The sequence below is a fragment of the Erpetoichthys calabaricus genome, chromosome 9, assembly GCF_900747795.2.
Source record: "Erpetoichthys calabaricus chromosome 9, fErpCal1.3, whole genome shotgun sequence".
Taxonomy (NCBI): Eukaryota; Metazoa; Chordata; class Cladistia; order Polypteriformes; family Polypteridae; genus Erpetoichthys; species Erpetoichthys calabaricus.
The window spans coordinates 190,917,744-190,935,278 of record NC_041402.2 but is presented as its reverse complement, the minus strand read 5'-3'; the positions used below and the strand labels follow the sequence as shown (position 1 = coordinate 190,935,278).

Sequence of the window (17,535 nt, the reverse complement as noted above, 5' to 3'; positions counted from 1 at the left end):
GGACTACACGCAAAGATGCTGTCAAGAAAAGGAAGAAGAAGTGCACACCAGCATAGTGGGAATCTGGGGAAAAAAAACCTCTCAGATATACTGGTGAAGGTGAAGTGCACTTTTATGAAAACAGCTAAGTGACGCACTGTGAGCACATTAAAAAAAAAAAAAATCGGGAGTGGTCTCCGCTCGACTTTCTCGTATACTCAGATATGGGGATGGATATTTGAGGAGTAAACCGCAAGGCAAGGATTATATTGTTATATTATGTACATTAAAGAACCATCAACAACAAATCAAATCAAATTAATAATATATTGAACAGTTATTATAAAAGTAAAACTTGAATAAGTCGGACTCTGCAGCTGCATGAATAAAAGTATCACTTCTGGTTAGTGGAAATTGCCCAAAAGTTGATGGAAATCTACGTTTTGTAATTAATACTCGTATGCAAAATTTGGTTGACCCAAGTGAAAGTGTACTAAAGTTATCGTGTTTATATACACACACACACACAGATATAATTCCAAAAATGGTATTTTCGGATTCAGGGAGGTTTAAAACATCGAGATTCATCAAAATCTCAACATCGAATTTTTGGACGATTTCAATACTTTCTCACTACTTTGTATATGAGAAAGTAAAAAGCTGTTTAAAAATCCAGATCTGGACACTTATCCTTAACACATTGATGCATCTCTTGAAAAAAAATTTGGAACAAGAGACTCTTCCTTCCTTATTGTTCCTCTAGGGGTTGCTAGCTCCCTACTTGGAATAAGTTCTTTTTAATTGCAGCGTTTTAAGTAACCTGAAACTATATAGATATGATGTTAAAAGGCGATATACCTCCCATAGTGATGTGGCGGTATAAAATCACATAAGAGAAAATAAGTTGGCTTTCTTTAATGACGATTGACACGGCGTTACAGATGGAGAAAGCCAAATGGCAAAACTTTTATCAAGGTGGGATCTCGATCTATACAGTCTGCCATTTTCCGTCGCTGCACTGGAAGGATTCTCAGGACCGGATGACGATATCCCTCATCTTTCCGTCAGCTTCAAAGCTTTTGACTGCTGTCCAAGTCTTTTATACTGTTTTCTCCACGTGCAGGCCCTTACTTAGGTTCCAAACAAGGCCAGGAGGGGATTCAATTTCATCTCTAACTTACAGAAATAGTACAATGCCCATTTTCATAGTTGTACCTTTCTCTCTTCAAATGCTTGCCTAGCAGTTCTAAATGCTGAGAGCCCCTGTGTGCTAACTTTGGCCTGGCCTGTACATGTGAGTGGATTTATAAAATAATTTTTTGTACACAGCACAGTGACATTAAACTTATATTCTGATTAAAGTTATTACTGTATCTTATTAATAGTCTGAGGTGTACAGAGTGAAGAGAAAAGGAGACAGGACTCTTCTCTGTGGTGCTCCAGTGTCGCTCACCTCCATATCAGAGACACAGGCCTCGAGTCTCACAAACTGTGGTCTACCCAAATAGACAGTCCATTATCAGGACACCACAGGCCCATCCACCTGCATATCTCGGAGTTGGCCCCTTCACAGGTAATAATTTTTTGCATTTATATAGCGCTTTTCTCACTACTCAAAGTGCTCAGCAATTGCAGGTTAAGGGCCTTCCTTGCTCAAGGGCCCAACAGAGCAGAGTCCCTATTGGCATTTATGGGATTCGAACCGGCAACCTTCCGATTGCCAGTGCAGTTCCCTAGCCTCAGAGCCACCACTCCGCCTCTGGCTGGATTGTACTGAAGGCAATGGAGAGATCAACAAACATCATCCTCGCAGTGCGGCCAGCTTTGTGTAGGTGAGAATAATAAGCCTTGTGGAGCAGACAGATAATCGCATCCTCCACTCCAGTCTTTGTCCGATAAGCAAAACAGCAGTGGGTCCAGGTGGTCTACCACTAGAGGACTCGTATAGTGCAGGACCAGCTTCTTAAAGGTCTTGATGATGTGGGACACAAGTGTCAGTGGTCTGTAGTCATTAGGTGAAGAGGCGCCTGCCTTCACTGGGACATGAAAAATGCAGGATGCTTTTTTGCACAGCAGCAGCACTTTCTGAAGCCTTAGGGACAGACTGAGTGGGTCACAGAGGACACCACAAAGTTGGTCAGCACAGGCCTTAAGAAGTCAAAGACTAGTAACTAGCAACACAATGTCAGAAACAAAAAGGAAAACAGAGAGAACACAGAGCTTGTGTAAAACTGCACAGCACTCACTCGGTGTTATACTGCTAAACTCTGAAGTGGAGATGAGGCTAGAAAGCATGCAGATGGGCAGAAAGTCCTGCAAGTCCAGCTAGATCAGGTGAAACCAAGTGAACGAAAGGCAAAGACTCTTAAATTGAACAAGAAAGTTTGCTTACGTGTGTCTACTGTTTCTTGAATTGGAATAAAACCCACTGGCAGAGTGTCCTTGATGTCAATTAGCTTCATGTCAACCAGCACGTTTCCTAAATGACTCTTTAGGGAACATAAGAATTAAAAAGATGTTATTAAAGCAACTGGGACATAAACTACAGACAATACATATGAATATCAAATGCCATAAACAAGCAAAGCAGTAGGGGGAAAAAAAAGTGGACATTTTACGGAGCGAACACGATGTGCTGTCAGATTTGACTTGGATCACTAGCCGCATTCGGAGACCAGCGACTGAATACATCTTTGAAATGGTGGCTTGTTAGAAAAATATGCATACTGTACACTCCCAGAGTATTATTTATAACCATGATGACAGAAAGCAATATTAAGAAATTAACAGGTCTGGAAAGTTCTTTATTACCAAATCACAATTTGTTAAAGATGACAAGCAAAAATCTAAGCTTTAAATTCATCAGGATGAAGATGAATGTTTTCATTTGGCCTTAAAAGCCCTAATGGTGAAAAAAACATCAAATGCTGACACAAACTCCTTAGACTGAACAATGCATTTCAGGGTCTGATTTGCTTCTGTTATTGTCAGACAAGAATTCATACATGCTGGCAAAAATAATGATTATTAAATCATGCTGTAAAACACAGAGCAGGCACAGATTTAAGTGTGGCTTTGAGGAAATCCGTTATTAAGACTGTGAAAGACGTTATTATCGAAAACAGTAACAAAGCTTCTGTCCTGCAAAAGGAGGAAAACATTTTTGGCTGCCAAGAGAAACTGAAAAAGCAGATCAACCACCGAACGTCCAAGTTACAGTAGGATTATTAAAAAAAAACTCCTTCATTCACGCCACACAATCCAGTGGCTAATTTTAAAGAATCTGTTTTTGTCATAGACAATTACAGCCACAGAAATGTTGAATGGCAGACAAAATAGCTTTTGTTGATGGCACTGTCAGGTTTTATTTGAATCAAACACCTTAAACTAATATGGACACTCATTTGAAAATGATACAGACGCTAGAGAGCCAGCAATAGCGCAACACATATTAAAACCATCTTCAGAGATGTGGATCTGTCAAGTCCATATTAACGTTATGACATGGAGAGGGTCACTTTTTTCCTAAGGAATGCACAATAAATAGTATTCACTTATGCTGAAGATGAGAGCGCAACAGTCCTGACATTGATAAAAAAAAAATAACTATGAAAATGAAGAGACAACTTGAAAAGCAAAATTTTACAACTTTAGATATCTCTGCACACCACTACCCTTTCCAGCTATTCCCAATATTCAAACAGACTATAAATAAATGGATCTTCATGGATGTTTTATTCAGTTGCACTTGAAATGCATGTATAGAGCTCCAAGGAAAAGCTGTGAATGAATGTTTAATGCTCTTCTTCTTATTATTATTATTAAAAAAAAAAAATTATTCTTTCGGCTGCTCCCGTTAGGGGTCGCCATAGCGGATCATCTTCTTCCATATCTTCCTGTCCTCGTCATCTTGTTCTGTTACCCCCATCACCTGCATAAACCTCCTCTTAGGTCTTCCTCTTCTCCTCTTCCCTGGCAGCTCTATCCTTAACACCCTTCTCCCGATATACTCAGCATCTCTCCTCTGCACATGTCCACACCAACGCAATCTCGCCTCTCTGACTTTGTCTCCAACCCGTCCCACCTGAGCTGACCCTCTAATGTCCTCATTTCTAATCCTGTCCATCCTCGTCCCACCCAATGCAAATCTTAACATCTTTATCTCTGCCACCTCCAGCTCTGTCTCCAGCCCATATAACATAGCTGGTCTCACTACCGTCCTGTAGACCTTCCCTGTCACTCTTGCTGATACCCGTCTGTCACAAGTCACTCCTGTCTTTTTTCTCCACCCTTTCCACCCTGCCTGCACTCTCTTTTTCACTTCTCTTCCACAATCCCCTTACTCTGTACTAGACAATCCATTCCCAGGCTCCCGATTACCAGGAGCCCGGGATTCTCGGACGTTTCCCATTCCTGCATTCCCGGGAATTAAACCTCTGGAATTCCCGGCTGAATGGGAACGGCCAAGCTCGCATATATAGCGTGTAAAAATCGATCAAGAATTAACAGCGTTATAGTTGAAAATAATTAAGTGGCATGTTTTTTTGGCCCACGGTGTAGTGTGTTACTTATTAATTCAGTCAACAACAGACCAGCAGCAGTCAGTCTCCCGACTCCCACTAAGACTGAGCACAGTGGACTGGGAGGTGTCTGCACTCTGCAGCTCATGAATGCCGGGACGGGGCAGAGTTCATTGACGTCTGTGCTGTTGACAGCTTTGAACAACAACTTGAAATTGCAATGCGTCAGTCGGTTGCATTCACATTGTCTGTGCCAAGAAACTTGCCATCACAGAATGATGATAAGAAACTGGATGCATCAGTAAAAGCTGAAACGGCGGTGTTTCAGAGCAACGGCCAGCGTGGGCATTGTTTAGAACAAGTGTATCAGTATCTGATGACTGTGCCGCCTACTTCAGTGAAGGCAGAGCGTGCTTTCTCAGCGGCTGGCGTACTCTGCACGAAGGTGCGCTCTCGCCTAGACGACCGCACGCTCGACACGTTGTGCTTTCTACGCTCTTATTACCGCAACTAACTAGATACATGTTACTTATATGACAGCATGAACTGCTTGTAGTTAAGGTTAGTCTTTTATTGGTGTCAACATATTGTTAAAGTTTTATTAAAAATAAGTGTCGCTCATTATAAAACTGTTCACATGTGAGATGCCCGTGCACTGTGTCATTCTCGGGTGCCCAGGATTCCCGGGAATAACATGCAGGATTCACGAATTTCCGGGAATGGATAAACCCGTCTGGGAATGGATTCCCTACTCTGTACTGTTGATCCCAAGTATTTAAACTCATCCAAATTCACCAACTCTTCTCCCTTCATCCTCAGCACTCCACTGACCTCCCTCTCATTCACACACATGTATTCTGTCTTGGTGGTCCTACTGACCTTCATTCCTCTCCTGGGTCTCCTCAACCTGCCCCCTTCTCCTTGCTACATCTCTGATAAGATCAAGAACATTTACTTAAAATAGTAATAGCACAGTGTTTGTCAGTAATTCTCGAAATGATTTCCAACCTCCGTCCTGGGTAGGACGTTAATCTGCACCCAGCCCTGCATGTGGGCCCTCCAATCTGCAAGGAAAAACCTGGGGGTTGGTGGCAGGATTGGCACTCCAGCCACCATAAAAAGCCTCCCACTGTTCCACTCCATCTGAACGAGTGTGGTGCTGAGGTGTCACCCGTCACATGGCTGCACTCCTCGGGTCCTAATATGGGATCCTGAGTTGGTTTGTCATGTGGTGGGTGCGGCAATGCGCTGTGTCAGTGCCTACTGCTAACAACCTCCTCCTTTCCAACCTCAAACTCGAAATTTAGTTTTTATTTAGTCATAAATATTTCTTCAAGCAATGCCTGATACATTCAGAAATAATAAAAGAGGGAAAAAAAACTCCAAGTATTCTTTAAGCATCACAAGTAAAAATAAAAATAAATAAATAAAGCTGAGGTACCTTAGGAGACACTGGCATTCTCCAGAAATTAAAAAAAATAAATGAGAAAAATGACTAAAGAATAAAGTGTGGTAAAAACAAAATCACTAAACAAAGAAACACCTGGATAACTCGCAGGGCTCAAAGCTCAAGACATCACGAGGACTTACATTTTAGTAATAACAATTCTCTTCAGTCCTCAGGATAAAAAGAAAGAAAGAAAAAAAAAAGTAAAAAGCGGTCAAGTGTTAATCCCCTGTGCGTCTGTGCTTCACAATTAGGAACAAGCTAATACATAAAGAGGTGATGTGTGAAAACAAGTCCTGCAGGCAGATGTAGTCGGTTAGGCATTGACACACACTGTTAAATGATTTCAGATTTCTAAAATATTCTGCACACTGCTAAATGAAAATTAGTCACTAATGAAGGTTATACATTTTCTTTTCTATGTAATGGTGACAAACAATTCTTTTTCTTTGGCTAAATGTATTTATTATTATTTTCTTATTTGGTTGAGGCCCTTTTCCAAGGTGACTCAATTTGAGATACAAGTGGTTACATTTCTTTTGTTTCTCCAAATGGAGCAAAGGAGGTGAAGTGAAGTGGAAGGAGTTTGGGGGGGTGATGATCAGTGTGCCCCCTTTGGTGAAATTACATTTTTTTTTGTTTAAACAATATTTAATGAGACCTCATTTCTGTATTATTAATATTACACTCCCTACATCTGTCTGCAAATTTTCTTTAAGAATCCAGAATGAAGACTCTCTTAGCAGTAAATATACACTGAGTGTCCTCAAAAGGATATATAAACTGTAAAAGATCGGCCTGTTTTACTTTGGCACTAGCAGGGCTGCCGGTCTTAAACAGGGTGAAATCCAAGTAATCAACATTCAGTGGGGCAAAAAAGTATTTAGTCAGCCACCAATTGTGCAAGTTCTCCCACTTAAAAAGATGAGAGAGGCCCGTAATTTTCATCATGAGATTCAAAATGAGAAAAAAAATCCAGAAAATCACATTGTCTGATTTTTAAAGAATTTATTTGCAAATTATGGTGGAAAATAATTATTTGGTCAATAACAAACAAGCAAAATTTCTGTCTCTCACAGACCTGTAACTTCTTCTGTAAGAGGCTCCTCTGTCCTCCACTCGTTACCTGTATTAATGGCACCTGTTTGAACTCGTTATCAATATAAAAGACACCTGTCCACAACCTCAAACAGTCACACTCCAAACTCCACTGTGGCCAAGACCAAAGAGCTGTCAAAGGACACCAGAAACAAAACTGTAGACCTGCACCAGGCTGGGAAGACTGAATCTGCAATAGGTAAGCAGCTTGGTGTGAAGAAATCAACTGTGGGAGCAATTATTAGAAAATGGAAGACATACAAGACCACTGATAATCTCCCTCGATCTGGGGCTCCACGCAAGATCTCACCCCGTGGGGTCAAAATGATCACAAGAACGGTGAGCAAAAATCCCAGAACCACACGGGGGGACCTAGTGAATGACCTGCAGAGAGCTGGGACCGAAGTAACAAAGGCTACCATCAGTAACACACTACGCCGCCAGGGACTCAAATCCTGCAGTGCCAGACGTGTCCCCCTGCTTAAGCCAGTACATGTGCAGGCCCGTCTGAAGTTTGCAAGAGAGCATTTGGATGATCCAGAAGAGGATTGGGAGAATCTCATATGGTCAGATGAAAAAAACTCTACTCGTCATGTTTGGAGGAGAAAGAATGCCGAGTTGTATCCAAAGAACACCATACCTACTGTAAAGCATGGGGGTGGACACATCATGCTTTGGGGCCGTTTTTCTGCAAAGGGACCAGGACGACTGATCCGTGTAAAGGAAAGAATGAATGGGGCCATGTATCGTCAGATTTTGAGTGAAAACCTCCTTCCATCAGCAAGGGCATTGAAGATGAAACGTGGCTGGGTCTTTCAGCATGACAATGATCCCAAACACACCGCCCGGGTAACGAAGGAGTGGCTTCGTAAGAAGCATTTCAAGGTCCTGGAGTGGCCTAGCCAGTCTCCAGATCTCAACCCCATAGAAAATCTTTGGAGGGAGTTGAAAGTCCGTGTTGCCAAGCGACAGCCCCAAAACATCACTGCTCTAGAGGAGATCTGCATGGCGGAATGGGCCACAATACCAGCAACAGTGTGTGAAAACCTTGTGAAGACTTACAGAAAACGTTTGACCTCTGTCATTGCCAACAAAGAGTATATAACAAAGTATTGAGATGAACTTTTGTTATTGACCAAATACTTTTTTTCCACCACAATTTGTAAATAAATTCTTTAAAATCAGACAATGTGATTTTCTGGATTTCTTTTTCTCATTTTGTCTCTCATAGTTGAGGTCTACCTATGATGAAAATTACAGGCCTCGCTCATCTTTTTAAGTGGGAGAACTTGCACAATTGGTGGCTGACTAAATACTTTTTTGCCCCACTGATAGACCTTGGCGTTAATGTTTGCAGTGCACCAAGCAATGCAGAGGTTTCTGTTATATGCAGTTTGGCAAGGAATTCATCAAAACAGCATTAATGTGTGTGACGTGCCATCTGTTATAATGACAAATGCAATGCATTTTATTACTACAAATGTTTGAGGCGCACCATCTAATTAGAGTGACAAATGCAATGCATATGTCTATGTTATATATGCTATTTGGTATGGGATTCGTAAAAGCAGAGTTAACCTCCTTAGCGTTAGTCCCGAGTGTCACACAGGCAATGGTACAGATGCATCTCACATAAGAACCGAGGAATTACTTGGCCTGCAAAAGTGCCAACAGCATTAGTGCCAAGCGTTACTCGGGCAACAGTATAGGCAAGTCCTGTGTAAGCATCAGGCCTGAGCGTTCCACAGGCCATGGTGTAGACACCATCATAATGGCATCTCATATGAAACGCCTCTTATCAGCAGTGACGCTGAGGTGAGTCTGTCTTCAGGAAGTGAAACTGAAAGTGATTTTGGGATCTCGCGTCATTCGCACATGTGCAGTTCATACTATTATTTATCATCATTACTATCTGTATCATTTTTATACTTTCTACACTTTTGACTTTTAGAGTTTTTCCACGTTTTACAACAGAAAGATGAGATTTAATAAAAAAGTACATTTTCAAGTCAAAAGCTGCAACTAAGAAAAACTGTAATGCTAAGGAAGTTAATGTGTGTGATGTGCCATCTGCTGGAATGGTAAATGCAAGATATACATTTTTTTTTTTTTTAACTATAAATGTTTGCAATGCTGCGGTGGGATGGCGCCCTGCCCGGGGTTTGTTTCCTCCCTTGCGCCCTGTGTTGGCTGGGATTGGCTCCAGCAGACCCTCGTGACCCTATAGTTAGGATATAGCGGGTTGGATAATGGATGGATGGATGGATGGATGGATGTTTGCAATGAGCCATCTGTTGGAATGACAGAAACATACACCCAAAGAGTAATGTTTTACTAACAGACAAGCTGTGCTACTCATCTAAGATGAGTTGAAATCTAAGTAATCAACACAGACTTCAGTGTTAACATTCACAGTGCACCATACAATGCCTCGGTCTCTGTTATATGCCAATTAATACGGATTCATAAAAGAAGTGTTAATGTTTGTGTTGCGCCATCTGTTGAGATGTCAAATGTAATGCATATGACTCTATTTTATGCCATTTCATATGGGATTTGTAAAAGCAGTGTTAACGTGTGTGATGTGCCATCAGCTGGAAATGTAAAGGCAAAGTACTTTATTACTACAAATGTGTGTCATACATCATTTACTGGAATGACAAATTTAATGCATTTGATTACTACAAATGTTTTGTGAGGCGCCATCAGTTGAAATAACAAATGTAATGCATTATGTCTCTGTTATATGCCATTTGACACAGGACTTGTAAAAGCAGTACAGTGATCCCTCGCTATATCGCGCTTCGTCTTTCGCGGCTTCACTCCATCGCGGATTTTAAATGTAAGCATATGTGAATATATATCGCAGATTTTTCACTGCTTCGCGGATGTCTGCAGTCTACAGTACGTGTGCTTCCTCAGTTGATTTGCCCATTTGAATTCAAACAAGGGACGCTATTGGCGGATGGCTGAGAAGCTACCCAATCAGAGCACACGGTTAAGTTCCTGTGTGCTGCTGATTGGCTCAGCGACGGAGCGCTGCATTAACCAGGAAGTCTCACTCATTCAGCATTCAGGAGCCGTGTACAAGCGCCAACAGAAGATGCAAATAATTGCAGAAAAGGTAAAAGTTTTGGATATGTTGAAGGAAGGAAACAGCTACACCGCTGCAGGACACCATTACAGCATAAATGAGTCCACGATTCTTTTTATTTAAAAAGGAGGAAAAGCATATAAGATCTACAGCCGCAGTGTCCTTTAACCAGGGTGCAAAACGAGTTGCAAGTGGACGTGATAAGGCAGTAGTCTGGATGGAATCTGCTTTAGGGATTTGGATTGAAGAGTACTGGAAGAACAACAACGGCGGTGCTAAACAGTCGCCTGAAGAGGCTCCTTTAGAAGAGCTGTAACGCTATCCTTTTGTTGTTCAGTAAAATTAAACTCCTCGTTATCAGACAAGTCGTCGTGTCATTGTTGGTGAATAACCATAATTAATTATTTACGTACAGTACTTATTACCTGTACATAGTTTAGTGTCACTGTACACACATTTTACTGTATACAGTTTTTCTTGCATTGTACGTATTTATTGCTGGTGGCCTGTCTGTCGTAATGGCTGTAACATATGTGATATCGGAGACGCTCGATATCTTTAAAATAATATTTAGGTTTTACTGTATGTAAACTGTGTTTACATACATAATTTCAATGAATCTTACCTAATATCTAAGAGAATACAAAGGGTTTATGCTGTATAATTGTGCGTGAAATGTTTATAATGGTGTGGGAGAGTTTTTATAAGGGCTTAAAATATATAAAAATAACCACATAAACATATGGTTTCTACTTCGCGGATTTTCTTATTTCGCGGGTGGCTCTGGAACGCAACCCCCGCGATGGAGGAGGGATTACTGTATTAATGTGTGTGATGTGCTATCGGCTGGAATGGTAAATGCAATGCATTTTATTACTAAAAATGTTTGTGATGCGCCATCTGTTGGAATAACAACTGTAATGCATTATGTCTCTTTTATATGCCATTTGGCACAGGACTTGTAAAAGCGGTATTAATGTGTGTGATGTGCTATTGGCTGGAATGGTAAATGCAATGCATTTTATTACTAAAAATGTTTGTGATGCGCCATCTGTTGGAATAACAATGCAATGCATTTTATTACTAAAAAAGTTTGAGAAATCACCAGAGCATGACTTGATTCCTCAAACAAATTTAAAGTAAGTTGTTGGTCCTATTTAGTTCAGGATTTTCTAATAAAAAGTGATTAAATATACTAAAGTGCTATTTACAGACTCACATGAATGGATAAAATAAGAGTGTTAACAGATTAAATAAAGAAGACTCACTTTTCTCCAGTGCTGACCTATCACACGGTGTTCTTTCATCTCAACATGTAATGAGTTACCGTCTTTTACTACTGGTTAAGAGATGATGAGAGTACAACCTGATGGGTTCATTGCTTCTCAATGTCACATAGATGATGGACTTTGACATTTTGTTACTTAACTGCTTTTTTTGAAATGTAACTAAAGAAAATGCCAAGTTAATTCTGACTTCATAAAACAATCAAACAGACAGGCATTGCTTTTAAAATGGACCACTGAACCTGCAGTAAGAACAGGAGTGTTTCTATTAAGAGTGGATGCTTTAACCTTATTAACATATCTTTTTAAAAAATAAATCAAATAAACAGTTTTGGGGTGTCACCATTGGCTCCCAAAAGTGTTATAATGAGTTCAACACTTCAGACTGGGCAAGTCTGCACTTCAACGTTGAATTTACAATCCACACTTCAAGGTTATAAATACATTTCCTTGCAATTCCATTTTTTGAGAATTTGTTTAACCCCTTAATGTGTCAACAAAAGAGAATCGGCTTACATTTTCTTTGGAGAACGTTCTTGTGAAACAGAGGTATCGCGTGACCTTGGATTTGAATAAGCCGTCCTTCCAGAGATCAGCATCTAGGCCATCTGTTGTTTGTGAAACCTGTGAAAACAAGAATGAACACACACACATGTGTTTGTGTGAGGTGGAACAAAGTTAATGTATGTACAGTGAGGGCTTCTTGCAGACCTTCCTTAATTAACGCTTGACTATACTCTCACAGCATCTCATTAGTGCGCTGCACAAGCTACGGAAGAGCTAAACTCCAAAAAAGTCGGCTAAAAATATCCTCTCAAGGGAAGCAGGTGATTAAAGACAGGCTGACAGAAATCTGTTCTAACAAGGAAAATGAAACTTTTGCAAGTATTTTTTTTTTTTTTTTTTACCTCTTATGAGGAGGGTGACGGGAGGTTGTTTTATATTATAAAAAAAAAAAAAAAAAAAGTCAGCAAATTAGGCTATTCATTATCACCCGCTTGTCAAAGGATTACACTTTATTCCGATTTGGCAAACTTTGACATTGTGTGAAACTTAACATGCAATGTGTGTGATCCAAAAACATACCAGTAATAAAAAGTACCATTCTCAATATTGTCAAAGGTGCAGAAACAGCATATGTCATGCCAACCCGCCAAGGAGACATTTTGCAGTTTCTATCAACACAAACACACATCCCCAGAGCTGCATTAATATTTAAAAAAATAAAAAAAATCCTCTGGGCATCACGGAAAATAAACAAGAAGCCTTTTGAAACTCAATTTCTTTTTTTCCATTTCAAAATTTTCTTCAATTTAATAGTCCCCACTTTTTTCCTGGAATGTCCTAGAAACACAAATTTGCCATTACCTAATTTTGAATTTTACATTTATATTGCCAATATTTGCATTTGGGGGGGGTTATGGGATTAAATACAGTATAGCTATAAATAAAGGAAATAAATAATAATAAATGTTTTACAAGGAAACATAATCATACATAGTGAATTGTTGGTTTTATTTTTTGGTACCTGCTTCTGCATTCCTACAGATGGCACATCGCTATCAAACGGCACTGCTCCTTCATTCTTATACATGACAAATGAGTAATGAAAGTTCTGCAGAAAAGTGGGATGCAAGATGGTCTGTCCGCATTTCTGTGTACAATGTGTTTATTTTGGTGTTCCCATTAGCGTGAAGTTTACCCCCAGGAAAAATGAGCCCAGAATGTTGAATTTGTTTTCCAACAACAAAATGTGTAAGAGAGAGATACAAATTCGGTTGATCATTGTGGGACTGTTTCCTACTGACTGCGTGATTTAGCAGCTTGTGGTGGTCCAGCCCAAGTGATGAAGGGTTGTTGGTGACACCACAGTAGAACTACATGGATATGACTGACACTTCAGTCATGTGATATCCCATAACTAGTAGTAAGACTGGCAATACTTAGTTGAGGTGTGTAACATAAACCCTCTGTGTTAACAGAGCAAGATGCAGAGGACAGGAAGATATGGAAAAAGATGATCTGCTGTGGCAACTCCTAAGTAAGAACATTTACTCAAAGGTGTCTTTTGTTTGGCTAGTTAACTGCAACCTAGCTGTAGCAGGGGCTAAAATCTCAAATTAAAATTAGTAACAGAAGATGGTGGAATTAACCAAATTATTTCACGTAATACTCTTTGAATTGAACACTTGGACTTGGTAATGTTACTGTGGGGCTAAATCTAACTGTAAAATTAGCGACAAAAGATGGTAGAACTAACCAGACTATTTAAATTTATATTTTTTGAATGCTGAATGTAGATAGTACTTTTAACTGTCTGAGAAGTGCGGCTATGTGGGCAAGGCTGAGTCCTCACAGGTGGTGCAGTGGTAGTGCTGCTGCTTTGCAGTAAGGAGACTGTGGAAGATTGTGGGTTCGCTTCCCGGTTCATCCTTGTGTGGATAGCGCTTTGAGTACTGAGAAAAGCGCTATATAAATGTAATGAATTATTATTATTTATTATTATTGAGCTAATTTATACTTATAGATCTCCGCACAAACACCCGCCGCAGTGCTCCGCAGGTCGGGGCCACCATTACAAACTGGGGTTCTGCTGTCTTTACTAGGATGTGCAGTTTGATTCTGTCCAAAACCTGACTAGTAGCAATTACACCTCGTCTATAAATCATAGACACATTTCAAGAAAATCAGTTTTTCATTAAAATTATAACAGCCACTGTTAATTATACTGGCTTAATACAAATTTCTGTTCATTTTTATTATTTTCATACTATTAGCGTCTTACCTCACTCTTAAAAAACCCAGTTCTTTAATAGCATTTTACAGTGCTTTATTGGGTTGCGTTAATCCTCATTGCCTGAACAGGCACCACTTCATTTGGGAAGGGGTCTCCGCATATGAAGTTGAATCTTTGTGCTTTGAAAAACTTCCAAATACAGTAGAATCTCGGGTCATGAACATCTCGGACCACGTACAAATCGGGTTACGACCAAAAGGTTTGCATCTGTTCACGACCACACACTCTGGTGATGAAGCCAGTTTCTCTTCTGGTTCATACGCGCCGATGATTTCCGCACGTGCTCAGTCTCTCCTTGTGCATTCCATACGCAGAGGCAGAGAGAGAGAGCTGAGAGAGAGAGCTGGCCGTATAAGGCCGAGAAGGCACCGGGCTTGTTTTTAAAGATTCCAATTCCAGTATTGTTTTAACCTCGTTGTATTTAATGAAGACTTTTTTCTATTGGATTTTAACCTCCACTTCACTTCTGTTTACAGCGATCGGTCCATAGCGTGCATTGTTGCAATGTTACTTTTCTTGGTTGTTTATTAAATTACGGATTTTTCAAATGTTCATTTTTTTCCCTGTGCTTAAAACTCATTTAAAAAAAAGTGTTTACAGCAAGCAGTTCGTAAGGCTATAGCGTGAATTCTTGCACTATTCTCTGTTCAAGGTTTTCTCAGTGTTATTCAATGTTTTTACATTTAGTTTACTATTATGCTGTGCATTCTATGGTGTAATTAACTATTTTTGTGCTTAAAAATCTTTAAAAAATATATATATTTACATACAGTTCGTACGGTCTAGAATGGATTAATTGTATTTATATACAATCCTATGGGGGAAATTACTTCGAGTCACAACCAAATCGGGTTACGACCAGAGTTTTGGAACGAATTTCGGTCGTGACCTGAGGTTCCACTGTATTAGGAAAAAAATTTAATCTTTTAATGTATGGTAAGCTACCTAACAGGACACTAACAGATTAAGGAAACCTGAAACTTGGCCTGTGTGACTGAATGCAGTGAGAGCCCTTTTAAAAATCATTAGTATTTCACAAATCAGTTATCAGCTATTCATGGCTATGATGCCCATTATGGATCTAAAGAAATAAAAGTTCTTTCTGGAATCTTCACATAAATTGGTCTTTTGAAAGCAAAAATGGTTCCCCTATGGCATCACTCTGATGAGCCACTCGGACACCTTCATTTGTGTGTAGCAGCATGTCGACTGAGCTGCTAGGCGGATTGCTCACCCATTTTACAATTTGATCTTTCTGACTTTCAACAACTAAAACATGTAAGACTTGCAGTATTCTGGGTGCTTAACTTTGGTGTTCAGTTAGTGACTTCTGTCCACGCTCTGGTTGACGTTTCTTGTGTAAAGAAAAAACAAAAATGTCTGCCGGAACCACAATGGGCAAAAAGGATTTGAAAAATGGATAAAAGGGCCAAGTATGTGAACTACTGCAGTGTTTAGAATGGGGATAATGATAAATTGGATTAGATTATTATCTTTATTGTCACATACGCTGCAAGAGCACAGTGAAATTCTTGTACCAAAGTTGCAAGGGAGTATATACTGGCAATGATATAATGTATAAAAATAAATAAGTAAATAAAAAGAAGAAGAAAGAAGCAAAAGCAACGTGTGCAATGGCTCAGGGAGCCTCACGTTTGCGTGTCACATGAAATTTAATGAATCACCTTAAACAAAAATAAGCCCTAGTCTGACAGGCTATTCAGTCCCTTGTAACCTGTCAGTCCCTAATCATCTAACGTCTATTAAATATCATTAGGTTGAGATGTGCAGGTCCCCGAAGTACTGCTAACTACAATGCTGCTTGGGAACGTATTCCACTGTGTGAAAGAAAAACTTTGAAACATTTGTGCATACATTATGAGCGTTAGCCAATCTTCATTTGCCCCCACCCAGCCCATGTTTAAGTTGAAAACTCCTACTAAAGTAACAGATGGCATCCATCGTGCTAATTCGCTCCATCAATCTGAACACCTTTATCACGGCTTCTCTTAACCTCCACTTTAACTGAAGGGACTAAACTCCTACAATCTCCTCTGGTGGGTCACTCTCCATATTCCTGTAATCAATCTAGTCACTCTTGCTGGAGTTTCTCTTGTACTGCAGTATTGTTTCCCCCTTTTTTTGGGAATACTGAGACTTAGACTGCACATAATATTTCACACGTGGGCTCACAAGTGTATCGTATAGCTTAAGAATAACAGCATCACTCGATTGGTAGTCGACGCAGCATCAACGCAGCTCAGTCATTCTGTTAGCCTTCTAAGCCGCTCCTCAGTTTACAGTCTGAGGATATAAAACACAATCACATGAAACAAATTTAAAAATCTATCACCTGTAAACTCTTTAATTCCAAAAAATTAATACATTCCAGAACTATGACATGCTGGTTGCATTTTTATGACTCTGGGAACTTTCGTGATGCTTAACCAAAGGCCTTCTTTAGTTCTACCTTCCGACAGTAGATGTTGCTGTATCGAGCCTTACACTGCTGTATTCACACAACCACAAGGGTGCCAACTGCACTCTCACAGGACAGCCATTTTGCTTTTCTATTACTGAAAAAACAAACTAAACATGTCTGCCGTGAAAGCTATCAGATAAAAAGCACATGGCATTGCATGAAATGAAATAAGGCAGAGGTGTCCTGTGCAAAGGGATACGGGTGCATCATATTGCATGTTTCTAGGAATTTTTTTCTCATCTTAGGGAGTCAAGGGTAGTGGACTGGCAAAAAACACGGCCTGTTGAAGCCCATTGAGGTTTTCTTTGTATGATTTTGGGCTACAAAAGAAATAAACTGTTTTTGTTGTGTTGTTTCCATGCACTTCAATTACACGATTATTCACAAAAACACCATTTCTTAAATGCTACGTAAACCCTTATTCCCGTTGATTGGCCTCTGAGATACCCGATTACAGATTTATTTCTTCAGGAGTAACCAGATTATGTGACAATGTAAACCAATAAGCGGGTTACTGCTGAAGATTCTGTAGTCTGCACATGTCTGTTACGCTCTGTCAGCCTGCACGTCATTGTTTCATATACACTTTCAGTATCCACAAGTAGACACGTCCACAAAATACAATTCCTGAAAAGAATCTTCAGGAGATCATATTACTCCTTCTCCTGTCGCAACATTTCAGAAACTAATGTTGAAGAGCTGAACTTACACTGATAAATTCAGCAACACAATTTTGAGAGCAGCAGGGCAATGTGTTAAAAGTAATTGACATTACGTAGTCCGACTCCTTTTTAAAGTAACTAGGGGGACCTCGCCATTTCTCTGCCGCTTG

At 39.9% G+C, this 17,535-nt stretch overlaps 1 protein-coding gene across 3 annotated transcripts in view; it reads right to left on the bottom strand.

Moving 5' to 3' along the window:
* Window positions 1–17,535, bottom strand: part of LOC114642286 (multivesicular body subunit 12B) — a 306,638-nt gene that overhangs the window by 155,852 nt on the left and 133,251 nt on the right. For all 3 annotated transcript variants that reach the window (XM_051932317.1, XM_051932319.1, XM_051932318.1), the window contains 2 exons: window positions 11,941–12,048; window positions 2,372–2,468 (listed from right to left, as the gene is read on the bottom strand). In XM_051932317.1, coding sequence (XP_051788277.1) covers window positions 2,372–2,468; window positions 11,941–12,048 — 205 coding nt within the window. The remainder of the gene's footprint in view (window positions 1–2,371; window positions 2,469–11,940; window positions 12,049–17,535) is intronic.